Source organism: Acipenser ruthenus, chromosome 26, assembly GCF_902713425.1.
Source record: "Acipenser ruthenus chromosome 26, fAciRut3.2 maternal haplotype, whole genome shotgun sequence".
NCBI classification, from domain to species: domain Eukaryota; kingdom Metazoa; phylum Chordata; class Actinopteri; order Acipenseriformes; family Acipenseridae; genus Acipenser; species Acipenser ruthenus.
Window position 1 is genome coordinate 2,517,518 of NC_081214.1, and position 22,423 is coordinate 2,539,940.

Here is a 22,423-nt window from a genome sequence, read left to right on the forward strand (position 1 = left end):
TTACACACACACACACACGTCTTCCATTCAACAGACACATCTGCGTACACTCTGAAATACAACTCCGGAGAGCAATGCAGCATGTTATTCATTTTATTACAAATGTACAATTGAGTTTTTATTTATTTTTTTTACACTTTTAAGTTTTTTTAAATTTTAAATCCCCACCACCAGTCTTCCCACAGATTAGCTGTGCAAGTGCACATGGGATACAGGGCATGTTACAATGCAGTACTTATCTCAAAACAGCAGCGGGCGTGCACGTGCTTGTGTGTGTGTGTGTGTGTGTGTGTGTGCGCGCACAAAGGGAGGCAGGGGGACTTTCATGTCAGCGCGTGCTCTCACCCCATACCAGTGAAGACGGTGCAGGTTAGGCAAAGCTGTGTTTCCTGGCACCTGAGATGATCTGAAAGTCATTTATCCATCAGGAGCAAAACAAAATCAAAACCAGGTTCAGGAACTGGAACTCGGGTGGCCCCCCCTCTTCCCCCAGTTACGGCTAGCTGACAGAGTGAGCATCAGTATGCATGAGGCAGGCATGAAAACGTGGCAGCAGTAGTTGTTGTTTGCTGGAAAGGTGGTGTTGAAGTTAGGGGGGAGGGTGGTGTCAGTGCTGGAGATGGCGTCTACAGTACACTTCGTTGCACGTCTTACCTGTTTTTAAAAGTCCTTTCACAGGTCTCCTGCATCAGGCTGTGTATTGCAGTTTCAATGAGGCAGGTTCAGCGCCCAGGGTGTTGGTAAGTGCCAAGGGGAGAGGGGTCAGTCTGTCGTATGCCTGTCACGATGTAGTTGCAAATTACCGCAAGCACATCGCAGATACCTGCTGTTCACCCCGAGAAGTGGATCTTAAACGGTCTCCGTTGTCTTGCATTACAACTAGAAATCCTCATTGTCAACAGCCTCTTAGGTGCCACTGCGGTCTGTGCACTCAGTGTGTCACCGGTCACAGAGAGGACAAGCACTGCTCCGAAGCCGCTCCAGAGTCCCCTGTGCAGAGCGGTGTCGCTGTGGAAGGAGCTGGGAACTTACTCAGAGACACCACGTACTAATGCAGGTCACTTCACAGGGGCGGATGCTTCAGTTGTACAGCGTGCCAGACCTGCTGGGTCTGTAAGGGCAAAAACTGAGGGGGGTATAAAAGTGAAATGTAAGCTGGGGTTGTATCCAGGCAGCTCCAGCCCCAGGGGGAGTGGTTTGGGATCTCTTGGACTGCGGGGTGTGTGTTCCATGGCTAGCGAACCAGCTTGTGACCCGCCTAGGTCTCCCTTCTTTCCCACGAGTTACATTCGGGAGGCCACAAGCAGAGTCAAGAGAGTGTGTACGCTAAACTACGGCAGCTCACCAGGGACAAAGTCAAAGTGTTGTTATCAAGCAATAAACAAACAATCTGAGGATCTCAACACAACAAATTGGAAATGTGGAGACTGGAATTTTTTGAAATGACCTCTTAAATAGAACTTTTTTTTTGTTTTTGTTTACCCATGTGTCCTTAATGAGCCACTGTCGTTAAACTCTCACCAAAACAAAATAGCAGAATTAAGGCCTGTTTAACCAAAAACAAAAAAAAATTATTATATATATATATTTATATAACACATGTAAAAAGAACCAACAATAATTAAAAATTAAATTCCAGTGTTAGTCAGTCTTCAATCAAATCATAGTTCAGGGTTCAGAGACTTGCTTGGCAAGGTCTCCACGTCGACGAAGCTCCCAGGTTTCCAGGCCCTCTCGACGCTGTCAGCAGTTTAGTTTGCAGGGGTGCGCAGGAGGGATCACTCGGTATCCTTGCAGTGTTTCAGTTTCAGGGTGGTGACGGTCCTCTCCCCTGCCCTGCGCCCTGCTCCCCCCTCTCACTGCTTCTTCTCGCGGGTGGTGATGGTCACCAGCTGCTTGGCTGCCTTGGCGATGTCGTAGGCACACTGGATGACCTGCTGGGTGAGGAGCTGGAAGTCCACGGGGGCCCCCGGCTCGGGGGGGACCGTCTTCCTGCACTCGCTCTGCAGGCGGAACGCGCTGGCACTCAGCAACCGCAGGGAGCTCCGCACCGCGTCCAGCACAGGCCTCTGACAGGAGAGAGGAACGGCACAGCGTGTCAGCTAGGACCCTCCTTCATATCAAAACCCAGCGTTATTCATTATTTACAAGTTTAAAGTAATGCTTATTTTTTTATTTGGCTTTTGGGGTTTTCTTAGAGAAACAAAAATGACCCCAACTGGAACGGGAGTGTCTCTTTCTCACCTTGGGGAAGAGTGATGCCATCTCAGTGACGGCAGTGTGGATCTTCTCAGAGCAGGGCACGAAGCTGCAGGGACAGAGGCACAGTGATCACAGACAAAAAAAAGGGGCCGCAGACATTTCTCCCCACCTGTCTATCTCTGTCAGGTGTGCTGTTCACCTGTCTCTCTCCTCACCTGTCGTGTTTGAACTCCTGGGCGGCTCTCAGCAGCTCCTGGATGTTCTTGGTCACCTGCTCTGTCTTGAGGATGACGTCCTCGGTGCAGGGCAGGGTGGGGTCGGGGTCACTGTCCCCCTCGTCCACCTCCGAGCGGGGGTCATCCTCCGTCCCCCCGCGGGCAACCCGGCCCTCAGACACACTGCAGCACACACACAGGGTCAGTATCCCACAGCAATAACACAGGGTTCATAACCTCAGGGTAAAACTATAACAATTTCAGTTTGCCTTGACTTGTGTTCTCACACTCTTACCTGAGCGAGGGCTCCTGTGTCTGAGTGTTGTCGTAATCGCTGTCCGTGCCGCTGCCATGTTTGTCCCCTTTGGGCGCCTAGATAGATAGAGATTGAGAGAGACCTTCTCAGACTCTGAACAATGACGTCTAATGACAGCCAGCCCCTACCCAGGAAACGGGAGATTTTACTTTATTAACGGACTGCTTGGATCAGTATGCCACAGGAACCCCGACTCCTCTAAAAGACAAATCAAAACGAGGATATCCAACTAAGGCTGAGGACATTTAACACAGGACTCGCTTGCCAGGCTGTATCCTCATTCCAGGGCCATGCAGCAGGCAGCAGGAGCTGCAGCCACGTAGGCAAACTTGAAAACAGGAAGCAAGGCTGAGAAAGAGGGTTACTTTACCATGTATCTGCTGCCACCTTCTGGTGTCCCTGAGAGGTGCAGGGCGCTGTAGGGGGAGGGGCCACTGGAGACACCCTTCCGGATCTGAAAGGAAAGGAAAGGAAAGGAAAGGAAAGGAAAGGAAAGGAAAGGAAAGGAGAGAGAGAGAGAGAGAGAGAATGAGAATGAGAATGAGAATGAGAATGAGAATGAATGAATCAGGATACAGAGACTGGTTAGGTTGTTGGGTTTTGGTCCCCGTAACAACATTTTTTGTTTAATTATTCTAAAATAATACTACAAAAAGAGAGTCTCTCTTAGTTTGCACAATTTCTGTCTTAATGGCAAGACAGCTGTTGTTAGTGGCTGTTGTTAGTGGCCACACACAGTCCACGGCTATAGTCAGTTAGTCCAGCAGCCACACCCCTGTGCTGTGCGCAGACCTGGGGTCAGTTAGAATTGTAAGTGTAATTCTGAATGAACTGCAATTCCATTGTAACTGCAATTCTACCTTATAACTGATTACACAGCTCTACAAGATTCATCACTTACAGATCCATGATGCCTTTTACATTCAGCGATAGTTATTCTCCTGATTTTTTTTTTTTTTGGTGACCCTTCATTTGTTAGAAAAAATAAAAAGTGATGTAGTAACGTTTCTGCATTTGCACCTTTGATTTTTGCTGGACTGAACATGTTCACGTGTGCAGTTGCTGGTGTTACTTTTTAGTATAACTAATTAGAATTGGAATTGCTGCAACTGTTAACTGCAATTGAACAAAAGTAGCATTTTCAATTGCAATTTCAGCACACAATGCTGCTGGAATTGTAATTGCTGCTGGAATCGCCCCTCGGTCTGGCTGTGCTCACCACTAGGGGGTGCTGGCACTTACGTTGGAGTGTAGCGGCTGCAGTCGGCTGACCAGCTCGTCCATGCCCTGGTGGCCGAAGGGTTTGGGGGGGGCGCCTGGCTCGTACATGGAGAAGGCCTGCCTGTCCCTGCGGGGGGGTGCCAGCGCCACCCCCTGATCCAAACGCTCGCCTGCGACCCCGGACCCCTGCGACGGCCCGGCCCCTGTCTGACCTCTGATGGTGGTGTTCTCTGTCTGCAGCTTGTGGATCTGGGGGAGAGGGGAGGGGTCAGCTTTCTATAAGGGGGGTGTGGGCAACCTTGGCACTCCCTGTTCCTTACACTGAATCAGTTAAACCCTTGACCAGGTCCTGAAAACACACACGTCTGGTTTCACTGACTCCCTTAGGCAAGGGAGTCCATGATTAGTGGTAGGGGAATCCCAGGACACCAGGAGTTGCAGACAAGTTTCAGATCTGTTAAGCACGTGTTTTCCTTTTTACACGGCATCACTTGACTTTCTGTTGCAGACTTTCTCAACTCCCATTTCTCGTGGGTGCATCAGTCAGACCTCCTGTGCGGTGATTTTAATAAACATGTTTCATTATTCAACGCATTTCAAATTTCATTTCCGGTGGAGAGGGGGGTGTGGGGTGGGGGGGTTCACTGATTAAAAACTGAAATGTGAAATCCCCCCCAAACAATGGAAACAAACCATAGCAAATGAAATCTTGACGAAAACAAAAGTTCACATTATATTCCCGTGGGTGCCCAGGAGGTCATGTGAGCAAATTAAAAAGCGCCCTCCAATCCCATGGGCAGTTGAGTGGCGCCCCCTACCTCTCTCTGCAGCCGGCGCAGCTCCTCACTCAGGTTGTTGTTCACCTTCATCAGCTGCTGCACTTTGCTCTCGGAGGAAACGAGGGCCTTCTTCACCTCCAGGTACTCCTGCAGAGTGATGGGCCCGTCAGACAGGTCCGAGGAGTCCATGCTCTGAGAGGGGGAGGACACAGGGACGAGCGTCAACAACACAACCAAGAAACGCAGCCTCCTGTCCTTTAGAACAAGCAGCAGATTTCATCCAGAATTACTGCACATTCCCTCAGTCTTCTCCGTCACATTCTCAGTAACTGCTAAACTGCTGAGAATCAAAAAATCGGGAGATCAGTCAAATTTAACAGAAAGCAGAACAGAGTATTTTCTCAAATCAAAACATTCTAACCCCTACAACATATCATATCAATAAATAGAACAAGAAGAAAGTGCAAAACTTTAAAGCCATTAAGACAGACAGCAGGACTAGCTCATTATTTTGCAGCTCGCACAGAGCATTGTCAACACACCGCACACATTGAAATGGATCTGTATTGTGCATCATTTTAAATAAACTGTGTTCCAGCCTAATCCTAGTGACCAGCAGTAATCTAAAATACTGAGCAGACTGACGATATCCTTGCCAGCCACTTTCCTTTTTCTGCTCTTTAAAACGGACTCCAAGAGAGAGAGAGAGAGAGAGAGATCAAGAAAAAATTGCAGAGGGTTTGAAAACCCCCTTCCTACCCTGCATGCATGCACTTGCACTGTAAACATCAGAAAACACATGTTCTACTTACGAGTCATGTTTCTTTGAAATCCTGCATTTGGTTGAGAGATAGACAGATACACACCCATGCCAACGTCAACAGCAGGGTGTTCCCCAGTGGCGTAGCCAGGAATTTTGTTTCGAGGGGGATTTTTGCAGATGGGTAATAATTAGGGCTGCTAATTAATCGCAGTTAACTTCTGTGATTAACGCGTTCTTTTATTGGGAGATTCGTTTTTTAACGCACACGTTAATCGCACTCCTGTCTTGTCCCTCTCAGCAATATTCTTTATTTCCTTGGCACAGGTTTGCTGCTTTTAGTTATAGCATTAGGATACAGAGCGGAGTGAAACTTGCTCAAAAGTACCCCGTGGTAACGATCTCTCCCCCTCATCTCAAGACACCACCACACTGCCCACAGTTCAGCAGCCCCTCACAGTGCGCAAGGTCTTCCAGTTCAAACTACAGTAGCATTAGCTGCGGAATTCTACACTAATAACATTAATACAATAATCTGAACAGTAACCTGGCCGAAACAGAAAATACATTCCAACATTACAATAGCATCAGCAATAAAACAAGCTTCAATGAGACGGAAGCAGTAATTGTACAATTAAATATGCGATTAAAACCAAGATTAACTGACATTATTTTTCTTTAAATCAAGATTATACCGCATATTTCTTTAAATCAAGTGTAAATCGCTTGACAGCCTAGTAATAATTTATAAAAATGTTTCTGCAATGTTTCAAACCCCTAGAACCACCCCCTAGCTACACCATTGGTGTTCCCAACCCTCCCCAGCTCTCCCTTAGCATGACAACTCCCTCCCTCCCTCCCTCCCTCAACCTCTCCTCTCCTCTTTCTCTCTGGAGGGTGGTTTTGCTCAAAAAAGGAGCAAAAGTAAATTGAGAACCTCCTCTAAAATCAGAGGTGTGAAGCAGAGACTTCTATAGCAGGCGCAGAGACACACAGTGGAGACACACGCGGACGCGTGATGCAGACTCACACTTCACTGGGAGTGTGTCTGTGGGACAGAGAGGGAGCTGTGAGGTTTGGGAGCAGTCTGTAATCAGCAGGGAGACTGGGAAACCAGCTGCACTTCTCACAGCTCACATACTTCAGGGTAGCCTGGTGGTTAGAGCAGAGGGACTGGGAGAGAGGGAAGAAGCGGCCCGGGTCTCTCATGTTTAGAACGGAGGGACTGGATGTTAACTTGTCACTTCCCCCACCCTGCTCAGTCCCGGCAGCACAAAGCCAACCCTCATATCCCAAAATAACATCTGACATCAGGGATAAAATATGTATGGGCCACCAGCTCCTTTGAGAGCAGGCCCTGGTCACACGGCCACAGTCAGAGACCACAAGGAATTTGGAGAACTGGAGAACAGGAATTTGAATACAGTTTGTTTTGCTCTATGTAGTTATAGAAAACTCTGTCTGGTCGTCGAAAAAACGTGTAAACAGGCAGGCAGACAGAGCTAAACCAAGAGTCAACAACGCGTTTCTGTATTTTAAACAATCCATCCCTCTTCCCTCTTCTCACCATGGCCCAGTTCTCCCTCACCTCAGTTCTCCTCCTCAAACTAGGTCCATTCCCTACTCTCCCCTGGTCCCCGTTCTCCCCGGACCCCTCTCGGCTCGGTTCTCTCCCCTGGTCCCCGTTCTCCCCGGCCCCCTAACGGCTCGGTTCTCTCCCCGGCACCCTCTTGGCTCGGTTCTCTCCCCTGGTCCCCGTTCTCCCCGGACCCCTCTCTGCTCGGTTCTCTCCCCTGGTCCCCGTTCTCCCCGGCCCCCTAACGGCTCGGTTCTCTCCCCGGCCCCCTCTTGGCTCGGTTCTCTCCCCTGGTCCCCGTTCTCCCCGGCTCCCTAACGGCTCGGTTCTCTCCCCTGAAGCCCGTTCTCTCCCTGGCCCCCTTGGCTCGGTTCTCTCCCCTGGTCCCCTCTCGACTCGGTTCTCTCCCCTCACCTTGGCCCGGTTGTTCCTCCCCGAGTTGCTGCTCCTCAGCAGCTCCTGGTCCGTATCCTCGTCCGACGCTACGCTGTCGTAATCGTGCTGGTCGTCCGCATCGCCATGGTTACGCAGGCTGTAGTCAAGGTTATCTACACAGAACAACAACAACCACCTGTTACCCTGACAACCTCGAGAACAACAACAACCACTGTTACCCTGACAACCTTGAGAACAGTTCCAGACAGCAGAAGTCCCCCCTGTCCTCTCAATTAACTGGAATACAACAGAGCCGTCTGCAGTGGAGCAAATCACAGAAACCAGCTTCCAGATCACACTCACTCAGCGCCTCTCCATCACGCACACAGTAAACTGACTGCAGGGCGTGCAGCAGGCTTTCTGCCTCAACTCAGATATATTACTACAGACGGGGGAGAACTCTATATCCCCGTCAGGCACGGTTTTGTTATTTTTTGAAACTGTAAGTTTGTATGAACTCTAGGGGGTTCGAGAAATTGCCTTGCCAAAACTTTGGGGAAAAAAACCAAAAAAACCCCATTATGCATTATAAAATAGATCCATAGCTAGAAAACTTAACTGGGCACGCAGTGACTGACGGGGATATGGAATGGGAGAAATGCAACTCGTAGAAATGAAAAGTCACGGGAAAGCAGTTTCGGGGGCAGAACGATTCTGGAAAAACAAACTTTGACCCTGAATTGGAAACGAGTCAACAGAATGCAAGGAGAGAAGCCAACAGACTCGCCACGCTGAAAATAAATCATGAAAAGCATTCCAGCTGATTATTACATTTCCCACTTTACCATATAAGCAGTTCTTTCTCTCTCTGCTTCTGTCTTTTTCTTTGGTCTTTGCTCTGCGTTGAGTGAACTGCTGTCAACGTCAGGAAGGTTTTAATTGATATGAATATTTGCTTTATCTTGACTGCTGTCGAGACGGAATTAGACTCCCCCGTCCATACATTTTAAAACACTCATAAATTGTAAACACAACTTGGAAGGAATGTTTAGACTTCCTGCCTTTATTCAGTGAAGAATCCTGGCAAAGAGGCTCGTCTTCTGAACCAAGAAGTCTCTTTACACTCCTGAATCTATTCCTACTGCAGAGCAGCTTCACCCATTCCAGGTTTTACTACGAGCTTGATCAGCCACAGTGTGTACAGGTAACAAGCTCAGGTGTGTCTTAATAAAAACTCACAGTTAAACCAGGAATGGATCAAACTGCTATGTAATGGGAGTCTTATTTCCCATCTCTGGGCTTCAGAGATGTACCACATGCATTACTGTAGCCTTGCAACTCACCACATTACAACACACACACACAGACACTACCACCCCCGCCAACTCAAAACGCAGTACTGCTAGCAGCCTGCTCCTTCTCCCCTGCCCTCCTCACCTGTGGGGCTGGTCAGGCCCTTGCCATGTTGTCTCCGCTTGGCGTCACTCAGGATATCGATGATCAGCGTGGCGAACTCGCGGGCATTGAATCGGGCGAGTTTCTGACGCCCCTGCGAGACGAGACACGTGTACAATGAGAGAGAGAGAGACAGAAAGACACACACACACACCCCGGTACAGCGACAAACAGAGAGAGAAACACACACACCTAAATACCACGCGAACAGATCAGGACATAATCTGCAACATTTAAAAGACAAAATTAAAATCAGTTTCTTTGTCAAGATCTGTGGGGTTATAATGCCCATTTCAATTATGATGAGTCTTTTTTATTTGTGTAAAAGAAAAAAAAAACAAAATGCTAACGTTACACAGCCATTGAGAAACGACAAAAACGAGATGAACCCTCTTAAAACAAAGCCTTGTCTTAACATCAATGTTTTATTTATTTATTTTTTTAAACCGGTTTAAAAACTTATCGAAAGGCACTTCTTATCTAAACTAATCGTTGAGTAATTACTGAACACACCGACACACGCAGCACATCATAAAGACAAGAGACCCTGAGCGTTTCTGGAAACGGGTCAAGTTTAAATCAGGGTGGGGGGTTTGTCTCCAGATGCTTACAGCTGGAAGATAAACTGTACCCAGCCCCCATCCCTCGCCTGGCAGCTACACAACTTCCTGAAATGTGGCAGCATTCTCCATCTATTGATACGTCCCCCTCCCGCTCTCTCTGCTTCTCCCTTTTTTATTCCATTTCCTTTCTCTCCTCCCTCTGTCATCTGTCTCTTTCCATTTTCCTATCTTTGCGTACCTGGTTCCTGGTGGCAGAGTACTCTGGATTGACAGGCAGGAAGGGGACAGCACTGCGCTCCGTCACCAGAGTGCTGTGGTTCTGAGTGGTCAGCCAGACTGAAGAGAGCGAGAGCAAGAGAGAGAGAGAGAGAGAGAGAGAGAGAGAGAGAGAGAGAGAGAGAGAGAGAGAGCGAGAGAGAGAGAGAGGATAAGACACACATCTCTGCACAGCTACAGAGTATCGTAATTATCTGCAAGTCTCACTCAGTGTGGATTGCTAGTCTGGCTCACCTGCCTACCTGCATTCATTCCCTAAGCGTCTGCTGGTCCTGATAAAATCAGTTGATGACACACATGGATGAGTGTGTAGGAGTCATGAATACATGTGTATGTGTGTGTGTGTGTGTGTGTGTGTGTGTGTGTGTGTGTGTGTGTGTGTGCACGGGTCACGGTTCCCAGTCTGCATCGTGCACACTGACCTGTCCAGTTTAACTAATAACCATTCCCATTTTTAACATAAGGATTGGTCGCTACTCTACCATGCAGATTGGCCAGTCCTGTCCAGAGACTAGACCCCAGTTCTTTTTGGCAGCCAGACAGCGGTTCTGTTGAGCACCAGCTAGTTTCACGTTAGCACTTGGTCCTCCATACGCACCATTGCCAGTCCAGTCCAGGATTAGTGCCCATGTCTTAGAATATCACAGTGCTGTCATTCTCTCTGCGACTGGTCTGCATGCACGGTGCAATGCAGAGCATGAAGGCACTAGGACCCTGATCCAAGCAGCACATTCCTGTGTCTGTGTGATTCTAGCGAAGGGGGAACAAGGTCACCCTCCTTATCTCTCCAGCTGGAGCTCACTGGATATAAACTTGTGTGACCGTACTAAAAACTATCTGCCGCTCAACAACACAAAACACGGCTTTCCATTCCTCAACTACACTGCTGTCTTCATCCCCAAAGACACCAGCACACAATCATGCATCTCCCAGCCTATCAGAAAGACAGCGGGAAATACTTCTCATCACAGCGTTTGTAATTCAGTTTTCTTTTAGTATTTCTAAATTTCCCCACACTGTCTATCGAGTGTTTTACAGGTATGGGTGGAATTGCTTTCATTCTAAATCCCTGCCTAAACCACAGCGCAGAGCAAGCCAGCCAAAACACGCTGCGATGTTTCAAGTCGATTTGATCGTTCAAACTGGCGTTACACACGTGTAAAAAAAACGTTATTGACCCCTCTTCCTGTTGCCACAGAATAAACTGCTGCTTCACATGACTTAACTGGGTGTAGTTACTGAAAATCACCAGAAGGAGGCAGTCTGCAAGTTTAGTATAAGATTAGGCTGTATTGAATTTGCTTGCCTCTCATATCTCCAGTACAGCACTGACTTCTCTATACTAGACTATATTGAATTAGCTGGCTCTCAGATCCCCAGTACAGCACTGAGTTCTCTATACTAGACTGTATTGAATTAGCTGGCTCTCAGATCCCCAGTACAGCACTGAGTTCTCTATACTAGACTGTATTGAATTAGCTGGCTCTCAGATTCCCAGTACAGCACTGAGTTCTCTATACTAGACTGTATTGAATTAGCTGGCTCTCAGATCCCCAGTACAGCACTGAGTTCTCTATACTAGACTGTATTGAATTAGCTGGCTCTCAGATTCCCAGTACAGCACTGTGCTCCCTAGACTATCCTGCATTGAACTAGATAGCTCTCAGATCCCCAGTACAGCACTGAGCTCTCTAGACTAGACTGTATTGAGTTTTCAGCGTCACAATACAGTGCTGGTTTCCTATCCTCCAAGCGATACGTGAATATTGAGATCTCTCCTACCTCCGTGATTAACACGCGGAACGGCAGCTCTGCAGTGAGATGTGCTCCTCAACAGAAACAGCCCTGCCTGTCAAAATGAGGTCCTGCACTGATCTGTGAGATTGTAACAACGCAGAGAGAGAGAGAGAGAGAAGGGAGGGAGCCTCCAGTGGAATTCACTCCCTGATCTCAGCCCCTCCTCTTCCATTCCTCTCTCTCTGTTACAAGCTGTTCCACCGCAGCTTCATTCTTTGCTTCCTGTCGACTAAAAATGGAAAAAAATGTGCGTAGGCAGGAGGACACCAGGAGCTGCAGTAACTCCCTGTGCTGTGATCTACTCAGCCCTGACAAAGAGGAACAGCAGTGTAACCCTTCCAGGACTGGGTCCTTCTCAGTATGGAATAAAAACCTGTACAGACTGACAGTATCTGTTACATGGTTTGCCAGCCTGATTTGGGAAAGAACTCAGCCCTGGGAAATGCATGCCCCGCCCCTCTACCGCCCCATTCATATTTCTATTCATTCGAAATCTACAACAAGAAAAAGCAAAAAATTAAATAAAGCCCAGTTAAAAGCTCTATCAAATATGAATATCATAGTTATTCTCCCACAGCTAATAAACACAATAGTACTGCATTAAAAAAAACACTGAAAGAAACTTCAAATCAATGAGAAACGTTTCAACTGCAAGTCTTTTTTAGTGTCTTCAAGCGTCGAAAGGTTTGACGTTGAATTCAGTTCCTCGGAGTATTCCTCGAGCTCTCAGTGTTGCGATGAACGTGGAAGAGCTCAGACTCACCGGCGTCGTTCTCCCGTCGGTCCACCTCGTCATACACGTCCATGGCGAGCTCCTCGAAGAGACGGTTACTGAGCTGCGGGGACGAAGAGGGACAAACACGAGAGAGAGACAGCGAGACAGAGGGAGAGAGACAGAGAGAGACAGAGCGAGAGGGACAGAGAGAGAGAGAGACAGAGCGAGAGAGAGAGAGAGACAGGATTATACAACAGAGCAGGCTGGGAACACCGCTCGGAAAACACATGCACTTCTCCCCTTTGAGCGTCCACTTCTCCCTTCTCTCATTTACCCTTCCCATCTCTCACTACCACCCCTCCCCTTCTCTTAACCTCTACCACCTCTCCTCTCCCCTTCCCTCTCTTCCTCCTCCACTCTTTCCCCTTCACCCCTCCCCCCCACCCTCTCAAACTACAGACTCACCGCTTGCAGTTTCTTCTTAGCTGCCTTGGCCAGCTCTGAGAGATCTAGGCTGTGGGAGAGAGTGAGAAACAGCATGTCTGTCACACAGAACTGGAGTGTGGAATGGGTGGAAAAGGGGGAGGAGGGGAGGAAGGGGGAGGAGGGGAGGAAGGGGGGGGGCAGGTACTCTAAGAGGAGGGATGTTCGGGGAATGGGACTTTTACAAAATTACAAATAAAAAAATTACATTAAATTAAAAACCTAAACCTAAAACAAGCACACACAATGCTAGGAGAATGGGAGATCAAAAAAGAAAGAAAGGAGGAGGGTGTGAGTGAGTTAGTGTGGAGGTACCTCTGTGTCGAGCACTTAGGCTGAGCTCTGCCTCCAGCGCAGCAAGACGGAGAGAACAGGAAACAAGTGAGTGAGAGGGAGGGAGGGAGGGAGAGAGAGAGAGAGAGAGAGAGAGAGAGAGAGACCCAGCATCTACACAACCCCCCACCCCAACCCTCACCATACAAATTTTAAAAAACCTTTTATCCCTCGCGTACAGAATACATGCTCTTCGCTAGTTCACGGTTTTCAATCAAGACGGAGCGCTGTGCAGTTCTTTACACAGGTCAGAATCGATTTTAAATAACCTTTTCACTAGGAATGCATCTTTTAAACCTCTCCTGCAGCCAATACTCTTCCTCTGGAAGCAGAGAAGTTCTGGAGTGCAAACAGCAGCCAGTTAATCGGGAGCAACTTTTAAACCAGACAGGCAGTATTCTGATCTGTGACTAAACAGCTCCCCCTTGTGGTAAAACATGCAGCAGCACATTCAAATCTATTACACAGGCTTCTCTGCTGTTAGGATGTGACTGCAGCCGCAGTCTCCAGACAATGTGAACAGCTCCCTCGTGTGGTCATATGTGGTAATTGTAATCTCTTAAAGGCAGACCCCGTGTTTCCACATGCGCTATAAAAACTGGCTGTAAAACTCAATCTCATCCCATTTCAAAGCCAAGAAGCATGTTAGTAAGGGATTTCAGAACACGTTCAGATCGGTTCAGGGTGTCAGAGACAGGCCCCCCATCAGCATGCAATTGATCACAAAGTGTGCTATCCTGATCAGTTAAAGTAAAGCAGACCCTGCAACTCACATATCAAAAAATACTTTATCGGTTTAAAAAAACCAATAAAGTATTTCTTGATGTGCGAGTTGCAGGGTTTGCTTTATTATATTTGTATATCCTAGGCACCACAGTTTATCTATTTTGATCATTCCTGATCAGTTCCCAGACTTACCTGTCTGCCATCTGAGGGATAATGTAATGCCCATTTTTATGATCTGAAAAAACACATACAAAAAATAGTGAAGGAGATACTCTTATACCACAAGAGACAGGGTCAGCTGTACACAATAACTTATTGTAAGCCACAGTCAGCGGCGTTATCCAGGTCTTTAGAATTCTTGGCAAGCTGACAGCGTACCCTGTACGAGACAACACTTACTGCAAAACAATACCGGAACAGCCTTTCGATTGGCTGAGAGGAGCTTGATGATTTATGATAGATTTGCCAGTCTGATTTACCTGTACGCATTGATTTGTTTTTTTTCTTGCGTACCTGTACAGGTAGAGACTAAATAAATCAGGGACTCACCTGGCCTCCGTCGCACAGGTAGAGAGTATAGAATCAGAGAATCACCTGGCCTCCGCCCGCACAGGTAGAGAGTATAGAATCAGAGACTCACCTGGCCTCCGCCCGCACAGGTAGAGAGTATAGAATCAGAGACTCACCTGGCCTCCGTCGCACAGGTAGAGAGTATAGAATCAGAGTCTCACCTGGCCTCCGCCCGCACAGGTAGAGAGTATAGAATCAGAGAATCACCTGGCCTCCGCCCGCACAGGTAGAGAGTATAGAATCAGAGACTCGCCTGGCCTCCGCCCGCACAGGTAGAGAGTATAGAATCAGAGACTCACCTGGCCTCCGCCCGCACAGGTAGAGAGTATAGAATCAGAGACTCACCTGGCCTCCGCCCGCACAGGTAGAGAGTATAGAATCAGAGAATCACCTGGCCTCCGCCCGCACAGGTAGAGAGTATAGAATCAGAGACTCACCTGGCCTCCGCCCGCACAGGTAGAAAGCCAGCCTGTCCGTCAGCTCGTACTGACACTCCACCAGCCGCTCCACCAGCTCCACGTGGCCCGCTTGCCTGCCGGGGGTGAAGGTGAGAGGTTAAAAGGGCCCCGCCAACGGCCCCGCATCGGGAGGGCTTGTTTATTTCTAGTGAAGCTGCACTTCCCACGAGTTCACTATTGCACAGGATGGCCTTTACCCAGGACAGACTATGAAGAGAAGGAGGCTGTGTGTTGACAGTCATGCCTAAACCAATCTGGATATTCTGAAAGCAGATTTTCAACTAGCTTCCACGTGCAGGCTTCATTTTTCAATTGTTTCAACACACAGCAGAGAGGGAAAGACTCCCTGTTTCTGATCCGCCAGCAAAAGAGCAGACCTGTTAACCTGAGATTACCCCTAATGCATCCCTGGTGCTGCAAAATGCTTCAACAAACCCAGCTGCGTCTTATGCTAGCGGAGTACCTGATGATCAAATCACAACCCCCTTGCCTCCTGTGCAGCAGCTGCCTTGGCTGCAGGTTTGTCTGGGGGGGGGGGGCGGAGACTGACTGACCTGGCGTAGTCCATGGGGGTCCGGCCATTGATGTCAGGGGCCCCGGGGTCCGCCCCGTACACCACCAGCAGCTCAGCCTGCAGCACCTGACCGGCCTTCGCAGCAACATGCAGGGGAGTGGTGCCCTTCTCCTAGAGGGGGAGAGAGAGATAGCAAGGATGGAAATCAGACTCCTATTGCTTAGCATCCATTCCAGGTTTTACTATGAGCTTGATTAGCCACAGCGTATCAGGTAACCAAGCTCAGGTGTAAAACCAGCAGTAGATCAAACTGTTATGCAACGGGAGCCTCGTTTCCATCCCTGTACAGTACAGTCCTCATGCAGTTTGTATTCACCGGGTGGAAGAAGTTCGCCTGGGCGCCGAGGGACAGCAGTCTCAGGCAGGTCTCCAGGTTTCCAGTGCGGACGCTGGAGTGCAGTTGCTGGAGAAACAAACAGAAATACGGATCAGTAAAATCACACAGTAATTAAACTAATTTATTCTTCCCAGTTCTATAATACACAGAAAATAGGTTTAAAAACTTCTGGCTTCAAATTGTCCGCGTAGAGACACAGCTGGAGAACCTTACGATTCTTTTGCAAGTTTTTTTTTTTTTTTTTTTCTAAATCACCCCCCCCCCCCCCCCCAACCCTGACCCCCGACCCTCACCTTGCTCAGATCCTTGGTTGTGACTCCGTCATCGTCTCGGCAGGGCAGCTTGTGAACGAAGGCCAACATCTGGTACTTGGCACGGATAAACTCAGACTTGGTGGGGCTGTGGGACAGACAGACAGACAGGCACTTAGCACGCTGCTAACATACAGATATCTTAGCTGTCTCTCCTGATCCGTTGCACAACATGTCAAGACAGAGCAGCACAGTTTTGCAATCAGCTAACTACTGTATTGCTTTCATGTTATTTACTGATATTATTATTATTTACTGTTACTTTGTAATTTTTACTGCTTCTTGATATTGCACCGACATGTAAAGCGCTTTGAGAGATTGTGGTAAAATAAATTAAAATAAAATTCATTTAAATTGAATTGCAGTAAATTAACAAAAGACTTCACATGTTCGGGTTAACAGAAATCGGGGGAAGCCCTGGAGTGCCGGACCCAGGGGAAGGTTATTGGTGGCGGACACTTACTGGACCTTGTCCTGGGGGTTGGGTTTCCTGCGGCCGCTCTGCACCTGCGCGGGGTCCAGGAGGGAGTGCTCCCAGATTGAGTTCGCTCCGTTACTGGCCAGGGTCTGCACCATCTGAAACAGCACAGAGAACACCGTCAGAGACACACTGCTCGCTCCCAGGCACACCCAGTACACTTCCCTTCACTTCCCTTACACACTGCTCGCTCCCAGTATCCCCCCTTTCCCATCCCTCTCACTTAAACACAAGCATTCGCAGTTCCAGCTCCGTCCCCTCCCCCTCAGCCCTCGCCCCCTCTCTTCCAACCCCCCGCCCAGGTACCTGTAGCAGGGACGCAGGCCAGCCGCTGTGCCGGAGGTGCTTGACGATGGAGATGTGCCTCCCCAGGCTGCGATGCACGGAGCAGCACTCATCACAGATCAGCACACCTCGGTTAATAGAGGCCCAGCCGGGGTCTGGAACCAACAGAGGAGAGGCAGGGGGTTACTGACTGCACACACAGAGAGACACACACACACACACACACAGACACACTGAACAAAACTATAGTGCAGATCTATTTGATTGTATCGTCTTGTGACACCGGGCGCCTATAGAAATAAGGCTCCCATTGCATAGCAGTTTGATCCATTACTGGTTTTTCTATGAGTTTAATAAGACACACCTGAACTTGTTACCTGTACACTTGGGATAATCAAGCTCGTAGTAAAACCTGGAATGGGTGAAATTGCTACACAATAAGAGTCATATTTCCATCCCTGCACACAGATATATAAAGGAAAGCGGGCTGCTGCTGTGCATAGCAGGACGGCAGCTTGATAACGAAAGCGAAGAAGAAAGGACGGATGAAAGCCGACAAAACCACAGTAATTTCAGGCTCAATTAACGCCGCCAAACACTGGGAGAGATAGCATCTCAGCTTATCTCAGAGAGGGATAGAGAGGAGCGTGGCGCTATGTGCTTATCCAGCAGCACACTCGCTGTCCCAAATTAAAAGAAAAAAAATGAAAAAGTGCTATGACAAGATAGCGGATCAGACTTTCATGTGGTTCATCTGGAGCGTGGCTCTGTGCCAGTCCCCAGGGGAAAAAAAAAAAGAGTGGCACTGCCACAGCACAGCTACTCGCTGCCAGCCATCTTAGCGCACGCACATATTTCCACACTCAAACACGAGGTTCGTTTGTTAACTAACGGAATTCCTGTATTCTGTCATACGCCGTACACAAGCTGCATCTTAATTTCAGTCCCGATCAGGGGCGTGACAACTCATCGTCTACCGATGAATCAGTGCTGCTTTCCTTACACAACACATCGGACTGTGACAGAGGTACGTATCGCTTGTACCGTCACACAAGACCAGAAGCACAATGGCAGAGCTCCCTGTAGGTAACCAAGTGGTTCTCGAATAGTATGAGTACACACTCTCCTGAAATCATTTCATTTTCATCTTTTAAAACTAAACAGCACAGCCTGTCATTCAATGATCACTTGACTTCCGTCAGGGCCTTACTGCACGACCAGCATCACGACACTGCTGTATCGTTACATCCTTAGGTCATGATTGGCATCATTGGTCAGATTTCGGTGGAGTCCGGATAGCGGGCACTCAGCTGGGTGATGGCATTACTGCCACGTGCCCCTCTGTGAGCAGCGTCCCTCTGCACAGCACAGCGCACTGACCTTCCCTCCAGTTAGGAAGTGGTTAACATCCAGGTCAGGGGGCCCTCCAGAGAGACAGATGTTTACAGGCCTGGTCCAGATGTGCTTGGGGGAGAAGGGCCGTTACCGAGGCATTCGGCAAGACGAGGGACCGAAACACGAGAGAGAGAGAGAGAGAGAGAGAGGGGGGGGGGGGGGGAGTGTGCTACTGCTAATCCCGGCATGGCTTAATTAGAATGCTGTTTGCAAGTGAGTGTGTGAGTGTGTGTCAGTGTGTGTCAGTGTGTGTGGGTGTGTGTGTAATGCACTATATCTAAAGCTCATATTCACAAGGCATTTCCCCTGGTTCCTGGAGCATTTTATGTTTCAATGTTTATGCTGACAGTTTTTAAAATTAAAATCAGTAACTCAGAAGAGCTCCCGCATGCACCTTTGTCATGTCTGGTTAGTTGTGTCAGAATTTCATGCGTATTTACTGGACCAGAATTCACCAGAAACGACCTGAATCTACAGCCGTGCGTTATTTATCTGGAACCACAACGAATCATTTTCACCTCCAGCAAAGTTAAAAATAACGGCGTTTGTTCCAGTTTCCGCTGCGGTGTCACAGACTTCCTGCCAGTCCTGCCTGCCTCTCCCAGGGAAGCAGGAGCCAGTTTATCCAGCATTCCCGGGAGAGGGTCAGGCAGCTTCCCGCCAGGACCTATCCAGGGAATTCTCACAGAAACAGGGAACTTTTTAGCATTTTCCATCTGCTTATTTTATAGGACTTTGACACCTTAACACAGTTACGCAAACAAACATCACGCATTTCAAACATTATAAGGGAGGTATAACTGCAGCGTTCAAAAATGAATGAAAATTAAGTTCTCTTTCAATGTACACAAAAGGTTTAAAATGATTAAAATATTATTTATTACCAAGATGTTTCTGACAAAAGCCCTTCTTTCTACACAGCTCAGGAACGGCTTTTGTCCGGAAAGCCCCGAAATATATATATGGGCTGGACAGAATATTAGAAACACCTGCCAAAACACTGTCAATAGGGCACACAGAGGCAGTCAGGAATCAACATGGATCCGAGTCTATTCAGAAGGGGTACGTGAAGCGCATTACTCAGTGTGCACTACCTCTAACGGGTCCAGGTAACTAGAATATTATTTCCCTTCCAAAACCAGGCACTAGTTATTTACTTTGCTTTAGCCGAAAGAGAACATATTTGATGTTTTTTATCTCTTTTTTTTCTGTAGGCTGTTGACACGCTGTCTTTTGCAGCCGTTACTAACGCATTTAAGAGCATCAACGCATAGCTGCTGCTTTGCACATGACGCAGATCTGCATCCTCACACTCTGGGTTCAGGGGTCACAGCTCGAGCTGGGGGGCAGGGGGGCTGAATTAGTCCCAGGGGGTTGAGGGATGGAGATGTAGCCTCGAGACTGACGCACATTAAAACAAACCAAGGCAAGCAGCTTGGTGCAAGAGAGACGTCTGACGTGTTCAAATGAAAGTGACGAGAGCCTCCGGGCTTGAACCCGTAATCTCCAGATCAAGCAGGTCCGCGCTTCAAGCGTGAAGAGAACCTGCTTTCATTTCCGCAGCACTCTCCCTGACTTAATGATGCGGCTCAACATGTGAATTTAGTGTGCGATCCAGGACAGTGGATAATGAAACGATTACTAAAAACCACAATAAACCCTCAAGCACGGCGATGAAAATAAGACTCCCGTTACACAGCAGTTTGATGCACTGCTGGTTTCACTAGGAGTTTAATAAGGACACACCAGAGCTTGCTACCTGCACGCTGTGGCTAATCAAGCTCGTGGTACATAAAACCTGGAATGCAACTGGACTCTTGTTGCCATCCCTTTTGTATCATTTAGCAGGGCTTTTAAACTAAAACAGAATCACTCTCCCTCCCTTTCCTAAATCATCACGTCTCAAGTCAAACTACATACTGCAGACTGCAGCTGCCCTGGGTCTCTCTCCTCCCCCCCCCCCAAAGCAGGTCTGGGGGTAAAAGGAGGAGAAACCAGGAAATTCAACAGCATGAAAATGTGGTTTAAAGGTTGAGAAGTGACAGGCAGGTGTTGAGCCAAAGGTCAGGGGTTAGGTCAGCCTCCTTCATAACAGTTACGATAAATTTGAAATCCCCGGAGCTTCAAACTCGATTTATTTAAAGTAATGTTCTTTATTATCTTTAAAAATAGACAGTGTTTTATTATTAGTGTTTTATTTAAGGAAGTTAACTGGAAATAAACTTCAATAGTATTTACTGAGGAGGAACTATCCGTCCCCCCCCCCCCCCCCTAAAAAACTAATGGGATATAAAAATAAACCAGTTTGTAATACATGACTAGCAAAGGAAAACTTAGATCACTTGGCGTTTTGCAGCTACAGACTGTATCTTCTGCAACTAAACAAGCGACTTCCACGTTATACGAACTGCTAAAACAAAACACCGAGGGAAATAAAAAAGAATTAATTACTTAAAATGCATGTTTTGACATGTATTGAATGAAATTACGGGGAGTGTGTGTGTCGGTTGTGCAAGCTACGGGTTTTACGTCAGGCCCTCGGTGGAGAAAATAAAACTGAATAAATCTAATAAAATGATTTCAAAGTTGCTTGCTTTTAAAAAATAATAATAATAAAAACACCACAAAACACAAATCCTTCATTTTAAAATAATAAAATGGTGAGCTTTGTACAAGTGGGTTGGCAGGATTATAATGACATTACAGTAACAGCGATTCATTTGATGGTTTATAAAATACTGTATTTGTATTTTTTGTTAATCGACACCACGCCTCAGATTGACAAAGGAGGTAACGGCGCGTGTAAATGTATTTACACTTTCAAAGAGAAGGCTTTATAAACAGGAAATAATTTGAATGCAAAACCCTTTTCCTAGAGAAACAGAGCCCTTTAACCACAGAGAGACACAGCAGGCCGCACGGAGCTCCTCGCTATCCAAGACACTTGCCTGCTGCCCTCCTCCCCTGCGAGACACGGAGTCCCGGTGACCATCCTCCCCTTCCCAAAACGGTATCCCTCCTGATACACAGTAACCAACCGCCGCGGTTATTACTGAACGAGCTTACCTGCAGCGCTACAGTCTGCGCAAACCTCGCTCCTCTGCAACTTCCGAGACATCTCTCCTTCCCCAGCCTGCAGCCGCGGCTCCTGATTGCGGATGGAGTCCCCCGAATCCGCCCGCTATTCCCCGGAAGACTGCCTGCCGACTGTGGCGCTGTTGGCCCTCGCCTTTCCCCTCCGGTTTAATGGCGAATATTCCCTGCTATTCCAGCGTGAAAGACTTGTTTGGTTTTTGTTCAGTGTCTTATAATTAGCGTGTATCGAGAAGGGAGAGGGGAAAGGAGAACCGGAGCTCCTGCAATTCAAGGAGGGGGGGGGGATGTGTTCTCCTGTCACGGTTTTTTTTTTTTCCCTCTCACCGACAGTCTCCCAGTCTCCTCTCTGCAGCACAACTGCTCCACCTGGGGGTGTGAAAATAACCTAAGCAGTGAGCTCACTGTACCCCCCCACTCTGACTGACAGGCTTTTTCAGAGCGCTTGTCCACAACTCCACCAGTTCACTGGCCGCACAGCTCAATGCAACACCCAAGCATCTGTCTGCTTAGCAGATGTGTAGCCTAGCACGCACCATTACAATAAACTGCAGCATTGTTAGCTGGCATAGTATAGATGTGCTGTCCTGTCCCGTACTGTCAGTGCCACTGCCAAACCGTCTCTTATTGTTATCACTGATGCGATGTGTGTGCTTAGCTGGGACTCGCCTCTGCTGAGACTGAGAGAGAGAGAGAGAGAGAGAGAGAGAGGCGAGATCTAGGGAGGGAGCGGAGGGGAGAGAGAGAGAGTAGTGAAAGAGAAAGAGAGGGAGGGAGTCTGAGAAGAAGACAGAAAGGCAGGCACGTCAGACAGACGGTTTTAACTCCATCTCCTATTCATATTCACGTGCATTTATTTACAGTTGGTTTAACAGTTGATGTTTTTATTTTTTCTCGTGTGCATGCGAGGTGCTGGGCGTACATTTTAACAGAAGAAAAGCCCAAACCATGCACAGAAGATGATTTCTGCTAAGAAAACTCTTGAAAGCATGCACCCGCTGCACTCCCTGGTGTGGAGTAACAGACACCGACAGCTTGAGAAGCTCCTGGCCGCTGCAGAGCAGGTAGGTGCACCGTGCATTAAACCAGCTCGCTTTGACTCGCCGGGGCTCGGTAGCGGCGCTGCAAAA

At 48.0% G+C, this 22,423-nt stretch overlaps 2 protein-coding genes across 4 annotated transcripts in view; one reads left to right on the forward strand and one right to left on the reverse strand.

The window, feature by feature from the left end:
* Positions 1–79: 79 nt before the first annotated feature.
* Positions 80–21,844, reverse strand: LOC117430607 (ARF GTPase-activating protein GIT1-like). Of its 2 annotated transcripts, XM_059000599.1 has the most exons (21): positions 21,267–21,844; positions 16,827–16,960; positions 16,506–16,618; positions 16,025–16,130; positions 15,711–15,797; positions 15,375–15,505; positions 14,800–14,894; positions 13,985–14,027; positions 13,049–13,075; positions 12,716–12,764; positions 12,299–12,371; positions 9,701–9,798; positions 8,882–8,993; positions 7,484–7,617; positions 4,773–4,925; positions 3,976–4,203; positions 3,104–3,187; positions 2,713–2,789; positions 2,418–2,600; positions 2,245–2,308; positions 80–2,069 (listed from the first exon to the last, which is right to left on the reverse strand). In XM_059000599.1, the coding sequence occupies exons 1-21, from the start codon at positions 21,316–21,318 to the stop codon at positions 1,857–1,859; spliced, it is 2,256 nt and encodes a 751-aa protein (XP_058856582.1). In that variant the 5' UTR covers positions 21,319–21,844; the 3' UTR covers positions 80–1,856. The 2 variants fall into 2 exon arrangements, with proteins under 2 accessions (XP_058856582.1, XP_058856584.1); XM_059000601.1 differs by lacking the exon at positions 13,049–13,075 and having other exon boundaries at positions 21,267–21,841.
* A 54-nt stretch (positions 21,845–21,898) lies between these two features.
* LOC117429574 (ankyrin repeat domain-containing protein 13B-like) overlaps positions 21,899–22,423 on the forward strand; it is a 29,851-nt gene continuing 29,326 nt past the window's right edge. For both annotated transcript variants that reach the window (XM_034903077.2, XM_034903076.2), the window contains exon 1: positions 21,899–22,357. In XM_034903077.2, the coding sequence (XP_034758968.2) occupies positions 22,253–22,357 (105 nt within the window). In that variant the 5' untranslated portion in view covers positions 21,899–22,252. The remainder of the gene's footprint in view (positions 22,358–22,423) is intronic.